Source organism: Poecilia formosa, unplaced genomic scaffold, assembly GCF_000485575.1.
Source record: "Poecilia formosa unplaced genomic scaffold, Poecilia_formosa-5.1.2 Scaffold91, whole genome shotgun sequence".
Lineage (NCBI taxonomy): Eukaryota > Metazoa > Chordata > Actinopteri > Cyprinodontiformes > Poeciliidae > Poecilia > Poecilia formosa.
The window spans coordinates 1,706,455-1,723,683 of NW_006800030.1; the positions used below are offsets into that span (position 1 = coordinate 1,706,455).

The following is a 17,229-nucleotide window of genomic DNA, read 5'->3' on the forward strand; positions in this document are numbered from 1 at the left end:
GGGGGTTTTCGGGGTTTTTTGAGCTATGGTCTTAAACTTTTGATCAGCTGAAAAAATCATGTTTGAGTGTAAATGCAGTTTTCAATTAATTCCCCACTCAAAAGTTTTTGTCTCTTACGCTGATTTCTTCTTTTAACATTTAACATTGTGAAGCTCTACTTAGAACCTTCTTAAGATTCGATAGTGCAAAATGCCAATTCTTGCAATGTTTTGACTGGACTTAAGATTTTGATCAGGAGTGTATTTGTTTTCTCATCTCTTCTGACGTCAACATGAAAGACTACATTTCTACAGTTAAACAGTGTTCTAAAGTGGATTTTCAATTGAAGCAGGAGATGATAACTAAAGGAAGACCAACACCGGAGCTGAAAGTTTTGCTTCGAGACAGTGATGATTCTTAAACGGAGTAGAAAAGACATGCCAAGGATAGACTTGGCTTTGGATGAACGGATATTTTTGTGCAGAATTAGCTGTGCATGGATTTCATTGACACATAGAGGTAAGACAACAATAAGATGTTTTTGTTTAGTTTTTTAATTAAATGTGCATTTTGTGGGCTACAGTTTATGTTTAAATAATTCAGTAAAGTAGAAGTGATACCTTATCTAACACAGCAATTATTTATTAATTAAACATTAAGCCTAAAATGTACTACAACAACAGACTAAATGTTCTGTTCTGTGTGCAAAATTCTTGAATGTTTTTTGGTGTTAAATCCTAAAACATGAAGTGGCATTGTTGTCAGTTGCTATGGCAATGAGTCTGTGTAGCTTGGCGAATACAGATCACTTTGCTGTGGATCATAGCACGAAATTAATACCTACATTTTTAAGTTTCACTGAATTAACACGGCTATGGATGACATGTAAAAGATTAGTCTTTTTGCCCCCCAGCGTTGTATGCCTGCGCGAAATTTCCATTGGTCCAATAACATGTATGGTGTCTAAGTCATAAGTCAATGCCTCACCAGCAATGAACCTCACTGCACGTCACTGGTACAAACTGTATATGTACAACCTCTCATTCTATGCTCCATAGGAGACTTTGTTTGTCCACAGTCCAGAAAAAGACTAAACGAGTTTAGAATAGAGGCGAGTATCTTCTCCAACATAGTGGTCTCAATCCCCATCAGCAAGTTGCCTGAGCCAGTCTGCTGAGAACTTCAAGGAGTTTATTTTCAATGTTGTGAAAAGTTTTAAATTTGCTTGAGGACTGAACTCCCCAAGCAAATCATTTTGACCAGTAATACTAGTATAATTCCCACTTCTTTTCTTAGCAATAGCTCGTTTATACCCATTTGCTAAAGTCATAGATTCCACAGAGGTTATGAAGAATGAAGAGAATCTAATTGCACAAACACAACATTAAGGATTTAGGTAACTTCAGAGAATAATATTATTTCATTGTTAAAAAACAGTCATCAGTAAAAATTAACCTTTATAGCATCAGTGACATAAAAAAACTGTACTTTTCTACTAAAACAAAGGAAAGCACCACTAAAACTGTAGATACTGATTCTGTTCTACATGCAATAACAATCTCTTGTATTCTTAATATATCTGGAATAAGATGTGTTGAAAACGTAAGCCTCTTCTTCCAAAGAAAGCATCCAGGTCTGCAAACATATGTTATGATCTGATATCAAATTGAATACCAAAGAGTGTATTTGGCACAAGAAAGTGGCAGAGTAAAATGTGATGATAGAAGATTTGACCAGAAGTTTGAGGACAGTGAGAAAACAGACAAACCAGACTACAGTAAACCAGACTAAAATTAATTATTTGGTGTGGAGAGAAAGGAAGCCCTGTCAAGACTGAGTTGCAAAAATAATGAGCCGAACCTGTGCCATATGGATCTGTCTGCAGCATGGAGTACCATCTCCCCATTAAGGAGGGAGACACAGACTGGGTAGCTACAACTGCTGCAACCTCTTAACGCTTCTATGACTGTAGCATCTGAACTCCACTCTGCCAGGGCTTGCAAAGAGTTTGCCAACTTCTTTAAAGATAACTTAGAAAAATTAGAGGATCAGTCAACATCAACATCAAATCCATTCCCATTGACATGCAAAAATATAATAAATACTGAGAAAATGGCTATTCACATTACAAAGGTTTAGAAATGAACACATAATGAAATAAGCAAAATGCAATAGAAACATTTAATAAACTAAATCTGTTGAAGCAACAAGAAAACTGCATGATGATTTGAAATGCTGTAATTTATGGTAATTTTTATTTTCAAAAGTCCTGACTTATAAAGCTCCTAAAAGGCCCAGCTGTGCTGACATAGTGAGGAGTCAGATTCCTGGCAAGTGACAAGTATCTCTCCTCGCAGTCTCCTTCTGTGAATTGGACAGACAGAGGAGGCTCTTAACTGTCGAGAGGAGGAAGACAAACTCTGGCATTCTAATAATAGATGCTTAAAAATAGCCTCAGGGTTGGGTTTGACAGGGAGATGATAACTGCTATAATGCAGCTTGATCAGCTAAAAGATGACAGACAGACACCCACTGTCACCTGAATCCAGATGGAGCAGCCATAGTCCCATCCCACTCAGATGTTGAGTAGTTCACATTCATTGAACTACTCAAGGGTGATGTGAAGAGTTAGAGTAAATACAGAGGAGTGACAGTGATGAGACATACCATGTCTCATCACTGTCCCTTGGAAAGAGGTTGGAAAGAGTGGAAAGTGATGGCCAGTTTACTAAAAACCATATGAGATTGACATATTTTAGAGGGTATACAGTTACTAGATAATGAGCAGCAGCATGGCTTTCTGCTGAAGTGGTGGTTGCCTTGACAATGTTGATGGAAAAGGTGAGAAGCAGCTGCTTTGTGTCTGTATGACTCTAGAGGCAGCAGATGCCAAGAGATGAATGTTGAAGTGTGAGGAAGTTCTGTGTGGGAAAGAAATATGTGAGGGCGGGCAGGACATGTACAACCAGGGAGATAGTGGTGAAGAGTGTGAAGTGTGTGATCAGAGTGACAGATGTCTTCTGGGAGGTGATAGGGAATTCATCTGGGATCAGCTCTCAGTCTCTGGTTAGAATCACTATAGGCTGATTAGAGGAAGGAGACTCCATTGACTATCTTGTGGCATTGTGATGGCATCCATATGCATCTGTGGGGAGCAGCCTGGTAAGGATGATGTGAACTGAACTGAAAATCAGAAGAAGACAACATGTGTGTAAATGAGGTAGGGAGGGAAGCTGAAAGGTGAAGAGGTTACACTTTCACCTGAATTCAACTAGTGAACCTCCACATCAGTTGTGCGTGTTTTAGATATGTCTCTGTCCCAGAACACCTGATTAAAATGACTGCATGACCTCCTCTGCATGCCAGAAGTCTGTTAATCACCCACTTATTCAAGTCAGGTGTCTGGCAGAAAGGAAACACCTAGAATATGCAGGGAAATGGATCCTGAGGACCGGGATTCAGAAACACTACTCTAGTGAGACAGTCATGTTATCCAGAGTTGCTCAGTAGTTGCTCAGTTTTTTTACATCCCAGTTGGACATCGAGGTGCAGGAGAATGAGCAGACTGTGATCCAGTAAAAAGTCCATGGCATAGACTTGTTTTTAGTAGCGCTCATAGATTGTATTACAGTGGCCAGTTTAGTGACTGTGGAATCTCTTGCTTTACAGGTTTACAGCTGCACACAGATTTACAGGTGCTTATAAAAAGTATTTCCTTGAATTGGATGTTTTCCTTTTTTTTTTGCTGTTTTTTGCAGACTTTTTCAGTCTACCCATTACATTAGATCTGTTATTTTATTTTATCTTTTGCAGAACTTGTTTGTCTCAGTGCACAAAGATTCAACCAATAAATTTCTTGTGATGAGATTGTTCTGTTCTCCACACTCATTTCTGCTTCCTAGGGTCAGCACACCATTCCCTGTTCCTTCACCAAAAGAAGTTATTTAAAACAATTTAGAAATGGAGTCTGTAAAACAGAAATAAATCAAATTCCTAGCAGCTATCAAAAGTGACTCTGAGATTGTTCACTTTATGCTTCAAGTAAGGTCAAAAAGCTTAAATTTAGCAGTGTTTCATCAGTGTTCATCGGTGTTTAGCAGCAAAAGATCTTTGAACTGTCATAACTTCAAGCTATGACAGTCATCTCATTAGCTCAACAGAGAGTTAGCGACTTCACTGGGTTAAAATGGTAGAAAAGTTTCGTACATTATCAGCAGAGCGGTGAAAAAAACAGATTTGACTGATCCTGAAGCCAGAATGTAGACATAAAACAGGACAAGCAAAGAACGGAAAATTCTGTGACATACTCACTGAATTTTCCAAGGATCCAATTTTCTGTGGTCCCTCTCTGGGTTCCAGCAGTTCCAGTACAGCTGGACATGTAGAATCAGGTGCCCGGCTGATTTCATAGTGAAATTTTAAAAGAGCTGACTCTGCACTGTTTCCAGATCTGAACCTTGACAACTTCCACTGAGCCAGGTTCTAGTGCCAGGGAGTCCTTTCTTTCCACATGGATGTGTTAGATTTACCCAATTAACATCATGCAGTATGATCAAGTGACTCTGATTGGACTTTATAGTATTTGGGGAGATAAATAATATGAATGACATGAATGCCATGATAAAATTGTATTATATAATAGAATAACAATATCATCATCGTCATCATTATCACTTATTCTGGTTATTCTGGTCTGTTTTTAAAGCTCATATTGTTGCTGTACTTTCAATCAGCTGTGTGACATTAGCTTCAGTCTTCATTTAGAGATTGGTGAGTGGTTTATGGTAGTTTCCAAGCAACACGTACTGCCATGGCCACACAAACTTGCGTCATTTCCTACCAAGACTCCAGAGCGCGACCCGTTCTGCGCTCTCCTCCAGCTGCGCTCACAGAGAGCTTCTTCGCAGAAAGGAGCACATTCTCTTTTCGTAGAGATATTCATTGTTAGAATATGGTTATGTGGTTTTTCAAATAAGCTTATTGAAGATTCACATGAATGAAAACGGTTTTTGTTGTGTTTGAAATAATCCATCTCGCCGGACAATCAAAGTCGTAGAGGTGCGTCCCGTTCAGAACCCCGGTCCAGCTCGTGTTGAGCATGCAGTAAAGAGAGGACGGAACAGCAACATGCCCTGTTTTCGGAGCTGGAGAAACGTAGACCTCTGATGGGAAAATGTGTTCCTTGCCGTGACAAACTGAGCGCACTCCAGCGCCATTACGCACATATATTACCGGCCACCTGTTGATGCCTGGAACTCGGGGAGCTGTTTAAATTTGTTGGAGGGAGATGTGAAGTGATCGGCGCTGGACCAAATGCCCGATCCTTCCACAGCACTGCATGGCACGCTGTTTCTCCGTTATGCGGTAGGATGAGCGCTGATCTGGAGCGCGCTTCGCCCAACACATCGGTGAACTCGGCCGGCGTAGGGAGCCGTGCGCTCTCGACAAATGTCCGAAGGCTCCATAACACACTCAATGTGCTGCTAAGTGACCTGGAGAGAGAGCAATTTATCCACTGTCTAAATGTTTACCACGCCAAACGCAACGTTTACGACCTGGTCCAGACTCTCAAAGTGATTCTCAACACGTCCGCGAAGAGACAGCTGCTGCCCATGCTGCGTCTCGTCATCCCCAGGTCCGACCAGCTCCTCTTTGACCAGTACACCTCCGAGGGGCTCTACCTCAAAACAGACCTGCTGCCCAGCAACGGCAGCGCGGAAAGCTTCGGAGATGAGGGCGATTCTACTCTGCAGTCGTATATCAGCTCAGTCTGCGAGCAGCCTCTCACGACGACTTGTCCGGAACCGACTGTTTCCATGGCCCCGCTCTTCAGCGAGGGCCTCTTCGGAGAAGTGCGTCAAGTTACCCTGACGCGCTCCAGAAGCCACGAGGGTCTAGGTTTCAGCATCCGCGGGGGGTCAGAGCACGGCGTGGGGATCTACGTGTCGCTGGTGGAGCCGGGCTCATCGGCCCAGAGGGAAGGACTGAGGGTTGGGGACCAGATTGTAGCAGCGAACGACTCGGTGTTTGACTCTGTCTCTCACTCGGAGGCGGTGAAGGTAAGCAGGGGTTCACACATGTGGGAATATGTTTGATTTGTGCTGCAAGATGAATCCAGCACGGTTTGAGTAGATGGCAGTGCTTTTGTAGACTGCTGGATGAGGCGGAAGCAGTGACCACGCTGTCCTGACCTAATGCAGCAGCAGCAGTATGGGTCAGTCTCTCTCCTCTGTAGCCAGGGAGCCCAGAAGGAAGCTGCCTAATCCCTTTTTCTAAGTTCTTCCTGCTCTGCCACTACAGTAAAGGCTCATTCTGCTTCCGTTTTAAAAACAGAAAACAAAAACAAACTTTGCAGAAATGCTGCTGCTGATTTTAATACACAGGGTTATGTTCTGTAAACTCTTTCTTGATGAGTCATAAAATATATTTTATCCACTTAAATAACTATCAAAAAATGGCTAAGCCAATTTCAAAACTGACTGGAACAATGTTTTATGACGTAATGCTTTAATATATTAATTTTTGATTTATCTTAATGCAAAATCTGACTAGTTTGTTTAAAACTATGGAATGCTGGTAGTTATTCATCATTAACAACACATCTGTCGTTGTATGCTAATAGTTATGGTAAGCAAACTAGTGTAAGAGGTGATGAGCTCCAAAGTTTAAAACTATTCATTAGAAATTAATTTTGAATATCAGGAGAATCAGTCTTTGCTTTCAGTTGCTGTTTCATGTGTTCAAAAGTATCTGGTTGATATTAAGTATTCATTGTAAAACATTTGAGCTGTATTTAGTTGTATCTACTATCTTCTACTCTTTAAGTCAAATACATTTGGAGAGTTTTAGAGTTTGAACATAAGCTTACAGTAGTTAGTTGTTTACTTTTTATTTATTTTGTCAAACCTCCAAGAGTTGAATAAACTAGAGAAAAAACAGAAGTGGGAACTATTTCCCAGTGTGTTTAGCAGCATGTTTTTGTATCCTGTGTTGCACCGTGAGTGAGATGAAAGTGTGTAACATTGATCTGACTTGTGCGTGTTTTTAAGCCAATGCTTATTTTAATGCATCAATCAGTTTGTAAAGTTTGAAGATAATGTTGTGTTCACACTAAACATTGTGATGTTTAATAAAGTTCAATATCAGATCAGAAATTTTGTTCATGAAATTTGAAGGAAGAATTTAAATTATTCTAATTTAAAATAAATAGTTATTTTAACTTGATACTGTGAGTGAAAATAACAGAGAAATTTGGCTCATTAACTTGGTGAGGGAAGTTTTTTCTTGCATATTGTGAAATAATTATTTGTTAATTTGCAGCATTAAGTTAAAACTCACCATTCAAGATTAATGAACTTAAAAAAAACAATGATTAGACAACTTGTCTCTTGTCAAATTAACTTCATGAACTTTAATTTCTGAGTTTAAATCAACACAATCTTCTTATTGACATAAATAGCATCTGGGACATTGGCAGGTGACGCTATGCTCGATGTTCCCCCAACAGCAGTTATCAGTGTTACTTATCAGTTCATATGAGCTTATAAAAATTTAATTATAATTAAATACAATAAAGAAATACTTGTACTTCATTAAATCCCACCTTTGACCTTAACAGAAATGTTCAATAATCAACACGGAATGCCTCCTACTTTTCTTGCCATTCAATTCTTACACAGCCATTCTTAGGCTCCTTTTCTCTGACCCTACATGTTCATATTTACAGTGGAATAAAGAGCTCATCTGTGATGTAGCTTGTGTAAATTTTATGTTCCATTTATTCACAAGAAAGACATCACAAAATACAAATATGTTTTAATTGTTAGTGTGACTGTGCAAACTATACGGTAGAAATGCCCGGCTTAATATCTTACATATCTTGATCTGTCCGTTGCACTAAGACCACAAAGTTCAGATGAAGGAAAAAACACCTGATTCAAAAAACTGAATAAATATTCACATCTGTGTGGTTTAGTGTGATGGAGGATCAAGCTTGTTGGAAGAGACTTCACAAAAGGCTCAGTCAAAGGTCTCAAGCAGCAAAATAAATATGTTCCTAAGCTGTCGTCTGGTTGGTTATAAATAGCCGTGATGAAACCCTGCTCTGTTGTCCCAAACATTTATGTGCTTTTCTGTGTGTCTTTGAAGCACCTGTCTATGGAAATATTTTTTGTGACCTTGCAAGCTTTTCTCACTTAAACACCATCAGTTTGTAGAGATCTCTGCACAAACACACTTTTTCTACAGGCTCTCGGTTTAGGCCTTGGGCGAAAGCTTATTTAAGAGGAAATAAGAGCTTCTTTTTTTATTTATTTTTTTACCTGCAATCAACCCAGCATGATGGGAAACAGCCTGAGTGGCTTCTTTTATCTGACAGCACAGAAGATGTGTTGCAGCTTATTTTCTACACCCCATTGGGCAAATAGGACATTCTCTATGTTTGTTTCAAGTAGTGGAGGCAGGCAGTGACCTTAGTTTGCTATCTGCAAACATATATAGAAAACTAGCTAGCCTAACATAAATACTGGCATTAACTGGCTTGTAAAGTATTCCTATCCTTTGAAATTGTTATTTTGTATTATAACCTAAAAGACCAACATATTTCATTAACAACGTGATGAACCAACACAATTTAGTACATAATAATGAGGTGGAAAACAAAAGAAAGTATCTTGTATAATGGTTGAGTTGGACATAAAAGCAGAAGGGCAGATGCAGCTAGTAGATAAAGAATGTTTAATAGAAAATGAAGAACAAAACTTACAAAATTCACATGGAAGTAGAGCAAAACAAAAGCAGGAATCCAGGGGAAAATGTACAAGTACTAAAGTACTTATACTATGCAAAGTTTCAGAAGACGTTTTTATTGCTTTTGGAGTTTGATAAAGAAAATAACAATAATAATAAAGTTAATTGTAGAGTTTGTCAGACATGCCACAATTAATTAAGATTAATTCATTGCATTTTATTTAATTAACTGCATTTTAATTGAAGACTATATAGACAAAATAAGCAGCATTTTCAATTTCTAGTAATAGACCTTTCCAGCTCAGAAAGGTCTATTATTAGATCTATTATTAGATCATTTCTTGAAGTAGAAATTATCCATTGACGTTGATTTCGGATGTAGCTTATACGTCAGAATGTCACCCATTGAACCAGTATGCCACAAATACTCATGTTCCATCTGGAACCTATGTATATAAAATAAAAAAAATAAATAAAAAAAACAATAATTAATTGTTTTACAACTTTTAATGCAATAAAATCTAAGTAATTAATTAATCAACATTATTTCATTAAAGTCCCGGCCCTAATGTTATGTCTGTTTTTGGATTACCTTTTTACTCTTCTCCATTTCATTGTTTGGCCATTTTTGAGAAATTACTTTTCTTTTCATTTTGCTTCTGAAGCTGAACTCTGACATATGAACCATTAAGGCAGAAAAAATAATCTAAACTAAAACTATCAATTTGTGATCATCAATAAACAACATCTTTAAAAATACCAGGAACACAGTAGCAATTTGACAAACAAAAATTAATATTGTATCTTCATAGACTCATTTGCTAAAAAAAAAAGCATGCAGAAAATGACCAATCAGAGAATTGATCATTTTCACTGACCAATTCTCTGATGGTGTATCCATCATATGATGGATACACCATCCTCTGATGGTGTGTGTTAGATATTGTTTTTAGATATTGTTCATATGCTGCAGAAGCTAATTAAATATAAAATTAAAACTTTGAAACACTGCTGACAAATGGTGATTTCTAACATCTTTCTGCTTACAAGCAACATGTCCAAAAATTAACTCTGGAAACTTTTGCAAAATATTGTATACATTAAGTACTGGATTTATACATAGAATTTAAATTTCGCTTTCTCGCTCTGATTGTTTTTGTGTCATTTTGTGTCAAGAAATAACTAGTTTCTATCTCCTAAAGTTATAAAATTAAAAATCTTAACAGGAATGTCACCCATTTAAAATACCCTGGTTTAGAAAATTGTTGCAAAGTTAAAATATATAGAACATAAAGTCTTAAAACTACAGTTATAGAAAGGGACTAAAACTGAACAGGGTGAAAATGAGCCAGTCAGAAGCGCAGCTCAGGTTGAGCAGATTGAAGACGAAGTTAAATGTTTGAGGCTGAGATGGTACGGACATGTGCAGAGAAGAGATAGTGGACGTGTTTCAGAAAAGATGTTAAAGGTGGAGCTGGCAGGGGTAAGTGAAAGAGAAAGTAAACAGAAGAGTAATGGAGGTAAAGGGTTGGAGTTTGGGGTACGAGTTTCAGACAGATTGACAACAGAAGGAAAGGCTGATTGATGTCTTAAAAATTATATATTTAAATACATATTCCAGATCACATTTGTGAGCTAAACTTCATAAATACCCTGTTTTTTTTTGTTTTTTTTGTGGGGGGGGGGGGGGATCAGAGTGGTCACCTTGACTTGCCATCACTGCAATGTTCCTCTGACTCAACCCTCTCTTCATGCTCATGCTCTCTTCTTTATCTCTCATCTCCAGTCTTCCATATTTCCCTGGTGACAGTGGTGTGTACACTTTTCAGAGACTTGGACAGAATACTAAGCAAGGAGACACAGAGTATGAACAGATTCCATCTGGTCACATTGAGTTCAAGACGGAATGAATATTCAGCCATGTTTGCTCTGCAGAGGGAACATTGATCAGCACATATTCACATCTGGGAAAAATTGGAATAAGGAGAGCAGAAGATTTGTGAATGTTGTGTCTCCTAGTAAAGCTAACTGAGTAAAGGAGAAACAAACATTTAGAAGTAGACAGAAAAGTAGCAACATAGAGTTAAAAACTATTTTTACACAGCAAAATCTGCTCTATTATTGTATAACAGATACATCTGTTCTCAGTTTAAACTCGAGAAGAAGTGGATAAAAAATGTCAGATCAGAGGATTTTTAGTTACATTTGGCTTCTTTTTCCTTTGCTTTCCTCTGAAATGAAATGCATCATTTTTTAAAACCTATTTACTTGTTGTACAAGTAAAGTTTTTTGCTCTCTTAAGCCACCTCTGCTTTTGCCCAAACTTGAGAAAGGCTTTCTTCCTTTTGCTTTTCTTTTCTTTAGATGAATCTCATCAGCAGCATATGAACAGGCAACATGCATTGTCTATATGAGTAGACAGCATGAGTCAGGAGTAGGTTGACAACAAACAGATATTAGTCATATTAATTACATATAACAATAAGTTAATTTTAAACTTGAACTAACTTTAACTTTTAGTTTCTCAAGTAATGATTTAATAAAAATACTTTTACGTTAACAGTGAATGAATAAATAAACAAACCATGTTCTAAACAGTGCAACTAATCTGTTTTCAAACATATGAAAAGCATTACATCAAACAATAAATCTATTTATAAATAAAGATTTGGCTACTTAGATTGAGGAGTGAAAGGGATGGGTGCACTTGATTCTTTGAAAGGTGCATGCCAGTTGGGTGGAGATGGTGAATACATTCAAAAGTGTTGGATTTGCTTATTTAACTTGACAGCAGAAATCACAAGAGGTAATGAAGGAAATGAAGGAGGACCAAACAGAGCAAGAGGAAAGAATTGGCTGAAGAAGTTTGGGCTGCTGCTGCCTCCTTCAGCTACACAGTGAAACAATGAATGATATTTACCTAAATGACATTGATCTGGTAAGTAGTTCTGTAAGTGTGTCTGCTCTCGTAACAGCCATTTTGGGTCTGGTCTTTGGTTCAGTGTCGGGTCTGTGGTTTCACATTCAGTACCGGTGGCAGTAGCAATAGTTCCATTGTCATTTCAAAGAGCTTCCAGCACTGTTTATCTGATGTTTCTCCCAGTTTCTTTCACTGGCTAGGCACTGGCTGGGCTTAGGCACTTTGTGGATAAAAGCTGTACACATAGCATAGCATTTGCTTTTAGCTTGCGAAGGTAACAAACACCTTTTAGAGCCTTCATCAGTTTTACTCATACAAATAACTCAAAATCTTCTGGAGAGAAATCCTTTCTGAAGTTGTGTTCGGCTCTTTTCCACTTTACACACAAATATATAAATATTTTTCTCCTTTTTTTTTATTACAGCCAACAGCAACTCAGTGTCTAAAATTACACCAGTCAAGCTCAATATGATAAACAACACAACTCGTGTAAAGTTAGCATTCCTGTGTTTACTCAGTAAACTACACTACGTCATTAATCCAGCATGTATTGCACAGGTGAAAAAATGACGATCTCCATGGGGGGAAAATATTACAAAAGATATAATTTTTTAAAGTAATTATTAGTTTTGACATATCACAAACAGCATTTTTTTTAATTAATAGGAAAATACAACATATTTAGGCTAATATGTTCAACTAATCGGGGATCCCTTTAAGAAACCTTGCCAGTTGTTGTGAGGTTATGAATGAAGGCTTGTCAGCCAGCACTGCTATGAGCAATTTAACAGCCATGCTTAATGATTGTTGTCATACCACACTAATCCTGAGTTAGTCATCACATTCCCTTGCATAGAAGCAATTATGTTGATGTTTCTTGGAATTTATCCTCATTAAATTAGTCATTGCAGGTTTGATGAGTGGGCAGGATGCTATCTTTCAGATTGGTGACATGGAAAGGTTTTATAGAACTTAAAGGCAGGAGGAGAAATGGGGCCATTGCTTGAAATGCCTTTCATTGTTATTTACAATATTAAGGGTGTCACGTCAAATTTAGTAAAAAAAATTCTGTCAAAACATTTCCTAGGCAGCAAGAAATAAAACTGCAATGCTTTTTACTGTGGTTCCCAAAGCCTTTGAAATGGTTTTATAACACTTTTCAGGATAATAAATGTCCATGACTCTGCTTCCCATCTGTTATTGAACTTCTTTAAACCAGGGCATGGTGTATTTAGTTAATTCTTTGGTCTTATTCTGCATTTTTATTTTAATTAGCAGAAATGCTCAATTTTGAACTTTTCTGAGCAGAATGAAGCTGTGACTATTTATAAACAATGACATTACATTCCAGTGCATGTGTGCACCTGTGTGCATGTGAGTGTGTGGGGGGGATCAGTAGGGGGCGTGTGTGTGTATTTGTCTAGAGAATAAAAGATTGTACATCCCCCAACAAGTCCAAGAAATAAAAAAATAACTACTTTCCAGCAGATAATTCCACAAGAGATGTAGGAGGGTATTATATCATTAAACATTTGGGTGGGAGAAGTTATCCTTTGCTGTCAGTTTGATAAATCAGTTGTGAATGAACCTGCTTAATATTATGAACAAACCTTGCTGAGTGTCTTGGCTGCGTTCCCTATCAAACTCCGCTGCTGGAAGATGCTGTTGTCAAGTGTCCTTGAACATAGCCCACCATTTTATGAAGCACATTTTTCAGCTAACAAGCATAAGTATGTGGGAGGGACCAATGGGAATCTGCTCCCTGATGAGTTCTGTAGCCACACTGGACACAGAGGAGAACAGCTGTCACACTGCTGCATGGTCTGTGTGTTCATGGATTTTGATTTCATGCTCCTCCTGATTCCCATGTCTCTTCAGGGATTCACTACATGTTTAGAGCACACAGGCTAAAGTCTAGTTGTCAGTTCTGAAAGGTGCCTGGGGCAGGAAATTATATCACTGTTTGTTACTGTGCCTCTATGTTACAGCAGGAAAACATTCAGTTATTTATGTTTAACCTGGTGGAAATCTATATTCTGTCTGCTCAGCAGCTTTGTACTGGAAGTGCTGGTGGTGACATTTCTGACTTGAATGGTTTAAAGTGTGAAGGTAATTTAAAAAAACAGCATCAATGTGAATTAAAAAATACTCATGACACTCCATTTTGTTAAACTCTGCAAACATTGTCCAAAACACTTATTAAATATTAAAAAGTAATAATTTCCATTAATATCAATGACATTTTCTCCATCTTGTTTTTAAAGATGCCTCCTAAGCATCAGTTGAACATATGAACACTAAATGACTTCTACACTAAACTGCTGCAGTAAGTAGAATAAAGCAGGAGGGTCCTGGGGGTCAGTTGGTGGGACTCGCTGTGTGCAGACTGTTGTCTTGATGCAGTTGTCCTCAAAACGATGTGGAGAGTTCAGTTCCCTTTCTCAGACCATTTGCTGTGTATCTCTCCCTTTACTCTCCTCCTTGTTTACTGTTTAATGGAGGCTGCTAAAGCATAAAATAAAATAAAAATAAATAAAAAAGTGAAGTGAAGGCAAAGTCAAAAATCTTCAAATTTATTCTTGATTTCTTACATTTATTTTACCATTGAAATTTCAATACAAATACTGGAACTTTTACACACTGTAGTTAATACATTTTGACTTTTTTCCTATAGATAAAAACATGAAATTACATATAAAAAGAGGAACCTGCCTAAGTAAGTGTGAAAAATGGTCATGGAAAAGAAAGCAGCTGGCAGTGGACATTTGAGCTGACAGTCAATTTAACTCAATGAACCCTTAAACAACAGACACCATCAGCACAAAGTACCGTAATACTGATCTATGGAACCTTTAGGGTTTTATCAAGAAACAGGGTTGATGTAGATATTTCAGCATTTTGCCTTGAATTGTAAGAGGATATTAAGTGTTATAAAATAGTTTTAATATACTCTCCATTTATTAGAGGGAATGGTGTTACATATTTAATATGGATTGATGGTCAGACATAGCACAGGGACTGATCAGTCTCAGGTCACTCATCTTCCCATCTCTTTATGCAACTAAAGCACAAATGCAAGTAGAATACAAAAGAAATATCCTTCATTGTTCCACAATGGAGAAATTTCTGTGCAACAGTAAATGTCTGCAATGTTCAAGCTGCTAGAGCAGGAGTCTTCAAATCCAGATCTTGAGGATTGGTGTGCTGCAAAATTTAGGCCTGGTTTTGTGGAGAAAAACAAAAATTATTTCAATAATAATTGAAATAATAATTTAAACTAAAAAAAAAATCTGTTTTCAAATAGACATTTGAAAACTGATTTTTTTTTTTTGCTCTGTGAACATTGCCATTTTTCCCAAATGGCAACTTTTTATTGTATCTAGATTTTGTCAAAAAATATACATTAAAACTTACATTGTGTGCATAATTATGCAAGTTGTAGTTTTGAGAATTCATTTTGTTGTTGAATAACTCCAGCGCTCTCCGTCAGTCCAAAATATTAATCATCTCTGAGGTTCTGGCTTTCTCAGGACAATATCTGTGTGCATGATACTTGGCAACTATTATGTGTGCGGAATTATTATGCAACTAAATTAGAAAAAAAAATTTCCCATCTCACTTTTTTATTGTCTCAGGTCTTTTAACATCTGCAGTAGGTTGCTGTTCATGTTCTCTCAGTCATCAGTGTGCTGGGGTGCTGCAATGAAGGTGAAAAACTTATACAGTCTTAAACTGATAAGAAAGGCTGAGTGAGTTGTGGGCATCAAGCTGGCTCCACTGGAAGAGGTGATGAGAGACAGAATGCTGGAGAAGATCAGAGCTATCATGGATGATGCCTTTCATCCCCTCTATAATGTGGTGGACAGTCTGAGGAGCAGACATAGCCAAAGATTACTGCAGAACGCTAGCAAGTCTTTTCTGCCTGAGACTATCAAACTTCCATAGTCTCTAGAGCTGTGTTTTAAATGTTGAATATATCTTTAGTAATATATTGAGGAATATGTGTGTGTCCTTAGGACTATCCCTACTCATTGTTATTTATTATTTTTGTATGTTTATTCCTATTACTTTATTTATTTATTTATTTTAGTTTTTATTGTGTACTGTGCTGGTTCAAACAAAATTCCCCCCTTAGGGGATCAATAAAGTATTATGATCTTATCTTATTATCTTGTTGCATAGCTTGACTGACTAGTACTGACGTTGACACTGGGCTTTTGTCCTGCATGTTAGCTCACCACCAGTATAAAAATATACCCATCCACTATTATCATAGACATAACTCTCTCCCTACCACTCTCTATTCACCTACCCATCCAACGCTGCGCAAATCCCACAGAGAGCTCTTCTTCCACCCACTGCAACCCAGCTGAAGCACTGCGTGGAAGCATATATAGCCTAAATCACACAAGAGTGTCCCTTCACTCTGCCAGTTCCAGCACTGATCTTTGCCTGTCTCAGGCTACAGATGATGGGCCCGCAAAAACACCAGGCCTAAAATAGACAAGCATCTCCTAGAATCTATTGTTGGAATCCAGAGCTGAACAAAGTGAATGGACTTGCCTGCGGAGGCTTCCTTTGTCATACAGCACTTTCTCTCTGTCATTTGTTAGACAAGCTCTAGTTGCAGACTACCAAAGCTCTCTATAGTTTATCTGGGTTATTTTCTATTGCCTGGTAGAAGATAGACGATCTGCATACCTACAGTTCATCAGCTTATTGGTTAGTCTTCTATTATGGAAATAATGACCCGTGTGCTTTGCCAAACAAACAAGAGATTTCAGGTCAAAACTTTCTTTAACAGAGCTGAGTGTGGGCTACAAGAAATATAGACAACAAAAGCTATTAATTTTACTCATTATAAACAGTCATTTCTAATCTTTCCAGCAGATGGCACCAAGCGGTCATAGCGTAATCTGAAGTCTTATATATATATATATATATATATATATATATATATATACGTGTGTGTGTGTGTGTGTTTAGGTTGCACAGCTACACAAATCCTGTTAAATACTGACAAAACCTACTTTTATTCATTTACACGCTCTCAGTCTCTTGAACAAACAGCTCTGAATGGCCTCCAACAATTAATCCATCAATTTTCTGCTCATCATACGCTGAACTTGTGCTTTTACAACAACAATGGCTAGCAGCTTAAATTAGATTAACCAATCACAGCAAACATTTCTTCCTGAGCTCTTAAAGTGATACACACACACAAAATAAAAAATACATATTTTTTATTTTTATAACATGCTATGGGCAGAGGATAACAACCCCCCCTTAGGGGATCAATAAAGTATTATGATCTTATCTTATTATCTTGTTGCATAGCTTGACTGACCAGTACTGACGTTGACACTGGGCTTTTGTCCTGCATGTTAGCTCACCACCAGTATAAAAATATACCCATCCACTATTATCATAGACATAACTCTCTCCCTACCACTCTCTATTCACCTACCCATCCAACGCTGCGCAAGTCCCACAGAGAGCTCTTCTTCCACCCACTGCAACCCAGCTGAAGCACTGCGTGGAAGCATATATAGCCTAAATCACACAAGAGTGTCCCTTCTCT

General features: G+C 37.7%; 1 protein-coding gene and 1 long non-coding RNA gene across 3 annotated transcripts in view; one reads left to right on the top strand and one right to left on the bottom strand.

The window, feature by feature from the left end:
* Window positions 1-4,710, bottom strand: part of LOC107836843 (uncharacterized) — a 21,838-nt gene extending 17,128 nt beyond the window's left edge. Inside the window, exon 1 of the long non-coding RNA XR_001662811.1 lies at window positions 4,292-4,710. This is a non-coding gene — a long non-coding RNA (uncharacterized LOC107836843). The remainder of the gene's footprint in view (window positions 1-4,291) is intronic.
* A 157-nt stretch (window positions 4,711-4,867) lies between these two features.
* Window positions 4,868-17,229, top strand: part of LOC103141959 (whirlin-like) — a 54,366-nt gene continuing 42,004 nt past the window's right edge. The window contains exon 1 of one of the 2 annotated variants that reach the window (XM_016674164.1): window positions 4,868-6,039. In XM_016674164.1, coding sequence (XP_016529650.1) covers window positions 5,350-6,039 — 690 coding nt within the window. In that variant the 5' untranslated portion in view covers window positions 4,868-5,349. The remainder of the gene's footprint in view (window positions 6,040-17,229) is intronic. The other variant, XM_016674163.1, reaches the window with a different exon arrangement.